At 41.8% G+C, this 10,041-nt stretch overlaps 1 protein-coding gene across 1 annotated transcript; it reads left to right on the top strand.

Annotated features, from left to right (window-relative positions):
* The first annotated feature begins 1,030 nt into the window (after positions 1–1,030).
* On the top strand, positions 1,031–3,678 carry nog2 (noggin 2). Its single transcript, XM_024386880.2, has one exon. It carries the CDS (start codon positions 2,380–2,382, stop codon positions 3,013–3,015), a length of 636 nt encoding a protein of 211 aa, XP_024242648.1. The 5' UTR covers positions 1,031–2,379; the 3' UTR covers positions 3,016–3,678.
* The last annotated feature ends 6,363 nt before the right edge of the window (positions 3,679–10,041 follow it).

The following is a 10,041-nucleotide window of genomic DNA, read 5'->3' as shown; positions in this document are numbered from 1 at the left end:
TCACAACCACACACATCAGTCCGTCTCTTACACCGTACTGTGTACAGAGCATAGTTACAACAGTCAAATGATGGAAATTGTAATAGATTCGACAACTAATAAATTGATCAAATAGCCTCAACCAAATGTATGTATTACGACTATATGCGTCAAAGAGGTCAAGTCCTGAACACTACTCCAAAATATGGAACATTTGATTGACCAAGCATAAAATGTGTCTAAAAACTTCTAATTGGCTGTTAATGACAAGAGACTGTGTTGATAGTAAGTTACTGTCAGTTGCATCAGCATTCGTTTATAGAAGCCTGATTATGCATAATTAGGCCTACCCATTAAATAATTTTCTCCATATCAGTTGCATTATTGACAGCTCCATATATTCAACTGAAAACAACCTTTGGGGCTCAAACATGATCCTCTCATCAGTGCGGTTAGTCAGCATGGGAAAGGTAACGTTTAGTAAGGCTATCCATGACCATTTATAGCTTTAATTGCGCGCTTATTTTGTGACCCCAAAGTTCAAACAGCGAATTCCTGTGTGCGGACAGAGGTCCTCGTGAACAAAGGTGGAATGTGATGCTCGTTTTCCGTTACAACCCCTCGGACACGCTACTAAACGTTTCCCACCATTCTCATGGGAATGTTATAAACTGGGAAACTAGCTACCACAATTAAATATTGACAGCGTATTGTTACCTCGAGCGCGTTGCAGTAAGATAATAATTGCGCACAAGTTACGAAATATGAGGAGAGCCAGGCAGATTGCAAGGTAATGAGAGCATTGCTACTGTATCTATAGTGCTATATTATGACTATTTTATTTTGGGGAGAAAGCAAACGATGTGGCTACATCACAGTTTAGGATATAATGTCTCTGTCATTGACAAATCGGTTTCTTTAGGACCATGTGGATAGTGTGATTGTGGCCGATATTTTCCACATTCTGTGAGGGGAGGGGGCCGAGGGGTGCTGTCAATCATAGTGAAAGTGGCAGTGGTGGGCAGGACCCGCTGACACTTTGTACCGTCGGAGGGGGATATTTAACTTGGGTTTGAGCACCGCTCGCAACAGACACACTCATACACAGTGTGTCTAAGCAAAGAGACGCTCAGCGCCAAGTCTCAGACCTCCTAAAGTAGGAGCAAGTAAGTAGGCGCTACTGTAGCAGCTATCAAAGGAGTAAAGATTCTCCCCCAGGAATTACTGCAAACACTGACCGGGCAAAAGACTGCAGAACTTGGGCAGATTCGACCATTGCAACCGCGGTGGGACTTGTAGCTCTTTTTGATATCAATAGCGAAATCATCAATGTCATTGAGGCGAAAAGGGAAATCAAACTGAACTGAACTTAAACTGGCATGTTAGCTTTTGCGTTTGATATGCATTTTATTCGTGAAAGTTTATATTAAGTTGTGAAGTTGTTTTCGTTTTAAATTGTTGTGCGCAAAACCACTGTGCGTCCTGGAGGAGTATTTGTAGGGGTAAAGCTACATTTTGGTTTGGATAGACCTTTTCATCAGGACCGGGAAATGGTTCTGCTTGCATAGGTGTGGGAGAGAGACTACAGTGGTGCGTTTTGCCAAAGAGAGGACATCAGACTACACGTGGACAATTTCAGTGAGGTCCCAACAGAACGTTGGAATATCGTACGGGGACTGAATAAAGTCACACGACACCTCTCATCCCATGGATTCTAAACTCGCGTTTGGACTCTCTCAAACCTGAGCGTGCCAGGGCAAGTTGAAAGAAGCCACGTTTATAAAAGTCGTCTGTAAAAATAACATTGACCAAGACAGCCCTAGTTGCCGGGCCCATGACATTTAAAACTTGGTGAAGTACTCTTTTGTGCGCCCTTCTCTCTCTCTGGGCGTTCTGGATCTATTTTGTCTCTGAGGAGAACGCGGATCTTTAGAAACACTTTATTCCACGCAACTCTCGCCTCAGCCACTGTCATCCAGTCTAGACAATTTGTCGTGGCTTTGAGTGTCCCTGGCGTAACCATGACAACAACAAGAACCCCAAAGTGAATTTGAGAAAAAGAGTGAAACGGGAGAGTGGGTGAATAGAGTTTTTCCATTTTGTTTTGTGCCCTTTTGGTTAAGCCTAAACTTTGTTCTTTTTTTTCTTCTTTTTGTTGTTGTTGAGAAGAGGCACTCCGCGTTCTACAAGATTGCATCAGCAGATTGCTAAGGTTCCCTAAAAAGAAACTCCACTCCATGTCATTCAAACCCGACGTGGTCTATTAAAAAGGATCGTCTTGCTCGTGCCTCTACTTCGACTATTTATGAAGCCCCCGGGCTACTCATTTCAAAGTGCACAGTAGCGGTGAAAATAACTAAATATTTAATACACCCTGGGAGCCATCACGCAAAGTTAAATATGGGCTTCTCACAGACGCTACTCGTTTATGTACTTGTGTCCATTCACCTTGGAGTTTCTCAACATTATCTACGCCTGCGCCCCTCGCCCAGCGAGCACCTTCCGGTGCCAGACCTCAAGGAGGACCCAGACCCGGAATACGACCCCCGGGAACAGGACTTGGCCGAGAGGACTCTGCGGAAAAAGCTCGGCAGCAACTTTGATCCCAATTTCATGTCAATCAGCTCGCCCATGCTGGTGAACCTCTCCGTGCAAGAAACCCAGATGAAACTTCAAGGACCCATGCCCAACGAGGTTAAAAAGCTGGATCTCTCGGAGACCCCCTACGGGAAGCGGGTAAAAGTGGGCAAGAAAGCCCGCAGGAAATTTCTGCAGTGGCTGTGGACGTATACGCACTGTCCGGTGGTGTATACCTGGAAAGATTTGGGCTTGAGGTTCTGGCCACGCTACATCAAGGAGGGAAACTGCTTCAATGAGCGCTCTTGTTCCTTCCCCGAGGGGATGTTTTGCAAACCTGTCAAGTCAATCACCAAGACTTTCCTCCGGTGGTATTGTCAAGGGTTTTTAAGACAGAAATATTGTACGTGGATACCGGTGCAATACCCAATCATCTCGGAGTGCAAGTGCTCTTGCTGAGTTTCAATGGAAGTAGTAGGGTCGGGGAAGTGGACTGGAAATATACGGTTTCTATTGCACTGTAAACTCTGGACAGAGGTGGGCACCATAGCGAATCTATTTTTTTATATAGCATTTTAATTGAAATGCCAACATTGTATATATTTAAGAAAAATGCAGCTATTTTTTTTTAATGAACAGGACCATATTTTATTTCATCCCTGAAACGTGTTTTTGGGGGAACACAAGCACTTCAGAAAGAAGAGCTTTTATTTTTTATGAAAAATTTAAGATGGAATGCATATACAACTTCTCCAAGAAGTTCACTTTTTTCAACTGAACATTGATGCTGACTGTTAATTCACTGCAATGCTGCCTAGAGTTTTTGTATGATATTAATATCAATAATAATTCAATTGAAAGTTGAGGATAAAGATATATATAAGGCGTGAACTCAGCTGTTGGAATACATAGTATTTTGTAGAAATAAACAAATATGTATGTTTTATTTATTATTTTAACGATTGTGAGTATAGAACATAAGGAAAGAAAATAGCAGAGTATACCAGAAATTATGGGAGATGTCTACTTGAATATTTCTAAAAAAATAAAATAAAAAGTAAACATATCAGTGTAAATGTTATGGTTACACGTTTTAGCAATAAAGGCTATCTCTTCAACATGTATTAGTGTCAAGCAAGTTGCTTATAAAGTGTGCGCCTGTCCAAGGGGGGCGTGTATGGTCGTGGAGTGGAATGGAGTTGCTAAATGCACAGTAAGTCCGAGCTGAAATGAATCGGGATGTGGGGGGACGTTACTGACGCTCCACGCTGTCACTGTGATTTTAGAAACGGGTGATTTACTATGTTGTGTAATGCGCAACACATACTTAAAACTTCTCGACAGAATTGGCATTCATTGTTTTGAGCCAGCGGAGAGGAGAGGCCATGCGTATCCATCCTATCTCTTACGCAAACGCTCATTTCTCGCATCCAAGGTCTTAACACAACAGTAACATATGATTAAGACATTTGAAACAGTGTCCGATGATGACATGGCGGGTTACACGCAGGCCAGTGTCGTCTGGGTCTGTGCTATTCATTCACTGGAAGCACTGCTACACAAATACCTACTGAGGTAGAGCAGGCAGGCGCCTTTTCAAGCCCTATGACAGCATACGAAAAAAAACAAAGACCATAAAACAATGGTCAACTGTTTTTGACGTTACCAGACTATTAATTGGAGAATGTCTGAACTGCCTGCAAATTAAAGAGATATGGTCAATTATTCCATGAAATCAAAGCAACGACTTATTTAGCCTACTCCAGGGGTTTTATGGTGTTTATATTATTCTTTAAATACAATCAACAACTTAAACAGTCGCCATTAACCAATGTTTGGAACATTATAAAATGTTCTTAAACTGGAGCTCTATTATTTCCCCCAACACACCATCTTGTGCGCGTTAAAGTGATTTGTGTCTGCGGGCTGAGTTGGATTTGACACTTGCCGCACGGTTATTGTGACAGATATACTGAAGGGATTTTGTAAGGAGAGGAGAGCGGCAATATGCCAGCGGAGGAGGGGGGCTGCTTTCCTTACTGTCAGCTTCTTTCTTGATGTCTCAGGGTTTTAGAAACTGCGTCTCTGACTCGGCGGCGCCACTCAGCCGCCCCCTCTCGACTGCGCAGAATGAAGCACTTTGGGAAACAGTAACCCTTTCAGGCTCTGCCCAGAGTGTATTTTAGAAGCGTGTGAAAGGCTATACGCCACCATGGCTCCCACGAGCTAGGTGCACACCTTTTAGAACAGCCCTGTCAGGCAATCTGGCGTTGTTCGTTTGGATTTTTCTGTGTCATATAGTTTCCTTGCTATTTCATATCATTGATCTCTAGAATGTATATTCCTCCACGATTGTAAGGTGTGAATCTTATAGAAAAGTAAGCCACCGAAGACAAATTATATACAAAAAAACTTGGAGATGATATGAAAAACACAAATTACGCACGTATGTTATAGTTCATTTTAAAAACACATATTACGCACGGATTTGGTGTTAACCATTTGATTGTCTGAAATCTTGCTATTCAGTCATTATAATTCCAACAGGCATGAACAGTTTGATCTGAGTGTCATATTAAAGCTTTAACCAAGGGATACAGCACATTGTCTCTCCTTGTTTCCCTATGAAGTTGTGGCAATGGAACGCATTGCAACAACAGAAGGCACGATTCGTGTTTGTGGAACTAACGTGGTAGCCAACCACGAACATCAAAGGGGTTCTATATGGGCACCTTACATTGGGCCTAGCCTAAACTACATCACCAAAACAGGTAATGCACTTAGCATATGAGTTCACAATGCATCTTGCTGTATATAGAGCGGATGTATCTGCTTAGTCTAGGTTCAACAACCACATACAGTATCTAAATGAACTAAAGGCTACCCATGAAGTATGTTATTGAACATAACACTCTATAAATAGACCTAAACATCTTAGCTAAAGTTCAGTTGAAATCCTAATGGCTGACGGGAGGAACCAGACGTCCAAGACGTGATTGACACATTAGAGTGATGATGCATGAAAGGGGTCCCGAACAACATTGCAAGTATGCCTTATCATGTGCAGTTGTGACATGTCAATGGAGTAGGGCCATAGGCTATTGATGGGCTGAAGGGGGTCGTTTGAGTCATTCACTATTTTTGCATCTGCAAACGGATTATGAATTAACATGTTACACCTGTTTTAGGCGCATACTGTAGCTAGGCCAGTGTTTTGATACCATTTAGGCATACAGTGGCTTCAGAAAGTATTCACACCCCTTTACTTTTCCCACATTGTTGTCTTACAACCCGAATTCAAAATGGATTACATTTTCGATTTGTTTGTCACTGGCCTACACACAATACCCCTTACTGTCAAAGTGGAGTTATGTTTTTTCGAAATGGATAGAAATGAATAAAAAATAAAGAGCTGAAATATCTTGAGTCAAGAAGTATTCAACCACTTTGATATGGCCAGCCTAAATAAGTTCAGGAGTAGAAAATGTGCTTAACAAGTCACATAATAAGTTAAATAATAGTGTTTAATGTGATTTTTGAATGACTACCTCATGTGAATTTCAAACACAGATTCAACCACAAAGACCAGGGAGGTTTTCCAATGCCTTGCAAAGAGTGGTGAAGTTATTAATTACACTTTGGATGGTGTATCAATACACCCAGTCACTACAAAGATGCAAGCGTCCTTCCTAACTTAGTTGCTGGAGAGGAAGGAAACTGTTCAAAGATTTCACCATGTGGCCATTGGTGACTAAAAAAACAGTTATGGAGTTTAATGGCTGTGATGGGAGAAAACTTAGGATGGATCAACAACATTGTAATTACTCCACAGTATTAACCTAATTGACAGAGTGAAAAGAAGAAAGCCTGTACAGAATAACAATATTCCAAAACCTGCATCCTGTTTACAACAAGGCACTAAAGTAATACTGCAAAAAAAATGGTCCTGAATACAAAGTGTTATGTTTGGGGCAAATCCAATACAACACATTACAGACTACCACTTTTCATATTTTCAAGCATAGTGGAGGCTGCATCATGTTATGGATATGCTTGTAATCGTTAAGGACTGGGGAGTTTTCAGGATAAAAATAAATGTAATAGAGTTAAGCACAGGCAAAATCCTAGAGGAAAACCTGGTTCAGTCTGCTTTCCACTAGACACTGGGATATTAATTCACCTTTCAGCAGGACAATAACCTAAAACACAAGGCCAAATCTACACTGGAGTTGCCTACCAAGAAGACAGTGAATGAGCGGCCGAGTTGCAGTTTTGACTTAAATCTCCTTGAAAATCTATGTCTATCAACAACCAAATGGACAGAGCTTGAAAATTTTGAAAAAAATTATGGTCAAATGTTGCACAATCCATGTGTGGAAAGCTCTTAGACTTACCCAGAAAGATTCACCACTGTGATCGCTGCCAAAGGTGATTCTAACATTGTATTGAGGGGGTTTGAATACTCATCAAATCAAGATAAACTGAGTGTACAACCCCCCCCACACACACACACACACACACACAAGGTTTGCTGGCCCATGTTGACTCCAATGCTTTCCACAGTTGTGTCAAGTTGGCTGGATGTCCTTTGGGTAGTGGGCCATTCTTGATTCACACAGGAAACTGTTGAGCGTGAAAAACCTAGCAGCTACCATACCATGTTCAAAGGCACAAATCTTTTGTCTTGCCCATTCACCCTCTGAATGGCATACATGCACAATCCATGTCTCAATTGTCTCAAGGCTTAAAAATCACTCTTTAACATGTCTCCTCCCCTTCATCTACACTAATTGAAGTGGATTTAACAAGTGACATCAATTATGGATCATAGCATTCACCTGGATTCACCTGGTCAGTCTATGTCATGGAAAGAGCAGGTGTTTAAAATGTTATGCACGCTCTGTGTTTAATTTTTCACTTTTTTTCTCAAAATGTTAGAATTTTTCTTCCATTTTGACATTAAAGAGTATTTAGTCTAAATCGTTGACAAAACATTACAATAAAATACATCTTAATCCCACTTTTTATCACAAATATGGAATAAGTCAAAGGGTGTGACTACACTGTAGGTAGTTAGAGGTTAGCTATAGTGTCTCGTCTAGCTGATTGAGTCACCACGGAAGTTCATGAATGAAACACGTTCCTTGCTAAGTATGAACCTTTTACCACTATTGATCAGTAGGGGCAATGGTACAGTCGTCATTATATTGGACTCTGCCTGAGATGTTGGTGTCTATTTCCCATGGACTATAAAACACTGGAAATGAAGTATCACTATTGAGCATGCTTTTTAGTCCAACAGTAGGAAACGGGCTATGTTTTTAGTCCAGGAAACATTCAGTGCCCGTATTCATAAAGCGTCTCAGAGTAAGAGTGCCGATCTTGGATCAGGTCACTCCTATCCATACAACTATATTCATTATGATCGAAATGGCAAAACTGATCGTGCATCAGCGCTACTCTGAGACATTTTGTGAAACGGGCCCAGAATCTTATGACTGAAAATAATGTGACTGTAAAATATTTCCCAGTCTCTCACTCTCTCTTAGAATTCATATACAGGCAATTTAATCATTTTGGTCCGGGGATCGTTAAGTGGACAACTATGATAACGATAAGAACAGCTAAATGATGAGGCTCATCATCGGATGAGCTCAATTAACATGATGAGTTATAGCTGCAGTCCGCAGTGATGGGGACACACACTCTCCCTGGTCTCTAGTGTGGCTGTGGCTGGAGACAGGGAGCGAGACAGAGACAGGGTCTGTAACCCCCAAACCCATGGGTGTAGATGCTTGTGAGTCAGCAGTCCTGAGGTTGTTGATGATGACAGGGTATTAGATGGAGAGAAATTGGGAAGGAAATATGGAGGGGAAATAATTGGAAGGGGGGAGGAGATGCTGTCACAAGAGCTGATACCAAACACACCGCCGCCGCCGTCCGCGGGTTCGAGTGGAATTCCTCCCTGACTGCGACTCACAGGCTGTGGTGTCTTGTCTGGCAGGGGTATGTGTGTAATATGTGTGTTTTAGTTAGTGTAATGTATGTGTGTGTTTAAGTTTACGATGTGTGCGTGTGGAATGTATGTGTGCATGGGGTGTGATCCGGCTATAGGTACAGTGTATGTGTGTGCTTTAATTGTGTGTGTTAGGAATTGTGTGTGGTATCACAGTGTGTGTGTGTGTGTGTGTGTGTGTGTGTGTGTGTGTGTGTGTGTGTGTGTGTGTGTGTGTGTGTGTGTGTGTGTATTCCTGGTTGTACGGGTTTTACAGATATTTTACTGACTTCCGGGTGGTCTATGGATGATTCTCAAAATGGGGTCACTAACCACGTTTCCATCCACATTTAAAGTCATACCATATTTTTAAAAATCACAACTGCTGTGATGTAAACAAGAGGTTTTGGTACAATTTTATAAATGCAGACAGATCATTTGGTCATTCGTTCATGGTGGGATCTTTTTGTGTTGGTAAAATGTATTTTGCGAGAAATGGTGGTGAAAACGACTTTATGCGCAAATATTGATATAATAACCATCATATCGAAGGAAACTTAAGAGTCATGTGAAGATATGGTGTGTGGTCCTCCCACTATGACTCTGGAAACCATGCCGTTTATTAGGCTTCAGATTAAATAACTTATGATGAACTTCACAGGGTGGTGAAAGTAAATACCAATAAATATCGAGGGTCTGATTCTGGTGACATGATGATCGATGCTTGACTTCCGTTTGATAAATAAAAATATTATTGGTTTCATAATCTTCGTCATGTAGACTAGCCTACATACGACCTGGTTTGCAAACTACCTCTCTGATAGCCTGGTTTGCTAACTACCTCTCTCAAAGAGTGCCGTGTATAAAGTCAGAAAATCTGCTGTCTCAGCCACTGCCTATTACCAAGGGAGTACCCCAAGGCTTGATCCTAGGCACCCCACTCTTCTCAATTTATATCAACAACATAGCTCAGTCAGTAGGACGCTCTTTCATCTATTTATATGGAGATGATACAAATCAAATTTGATATGCTTGGGGGTAGAAGCTGTTAAGGAGCCTTTTAGACCTAAACAATCCGGTACCGCTTGCCATGTAGTAGCATGAGAGAGCAGTATATGACTTGGGTGACTGGAGTCTTTTACAATTTTTTGGGCCTTCCTCTGACACCGCCTAGTATATAGGTCCTGGATGGCAGGAAGCTTGACCCTAGTGATGTACGCACTACCCTCTATAGCGCCTTACAGTCTGATGCCGAGCAGTTGCCATACCAGGTGATGATGCAACCTGTCAGGATGCAGCTGTATAACTTTTTGAGGATCTGGGGACCCATGCCAAATCTTTTCAATCTCCTGAGGGGGAAAAGGTGTTGTCGTGCTCTCTTCACAACTGTCTTGGTGTGTTTAGACCATGATAGTTTGTTTGTGATGTGGACACCAAGGAACTTGAAACCTTCGACCCGCTCCACTACAGCCCCGTCGATGTCAATGGGG

This window comes from Oncorhynchus tshawytscha, linkage group LG24, assembly GCF_018296145.1.
Source record: "Oncorhynchus tshawytscha isolate Ot180627B linkage group LG24, Otsh_v2.0, whole genome shotgun sequence".
Taxonomy (NCBI): Eukaryota; Metazoa; Chordata; class Actinopteri; order Salmoniformes; family Salmonidae; genus Oncorhynchus; species Oncorhynchus tshawytscha.
This window is presented reverse-complemented; position numbering and strand designations above follow the sequence as displayed.

Coding starts and splice junctions, on each gene's coding strand:
- nog2 (XM_024386880.2), top strand. CDS start 2,380: ATGGGCTTCTCACAGACGCTACTCGTTTATGTACTTGTGTCCATTCAC.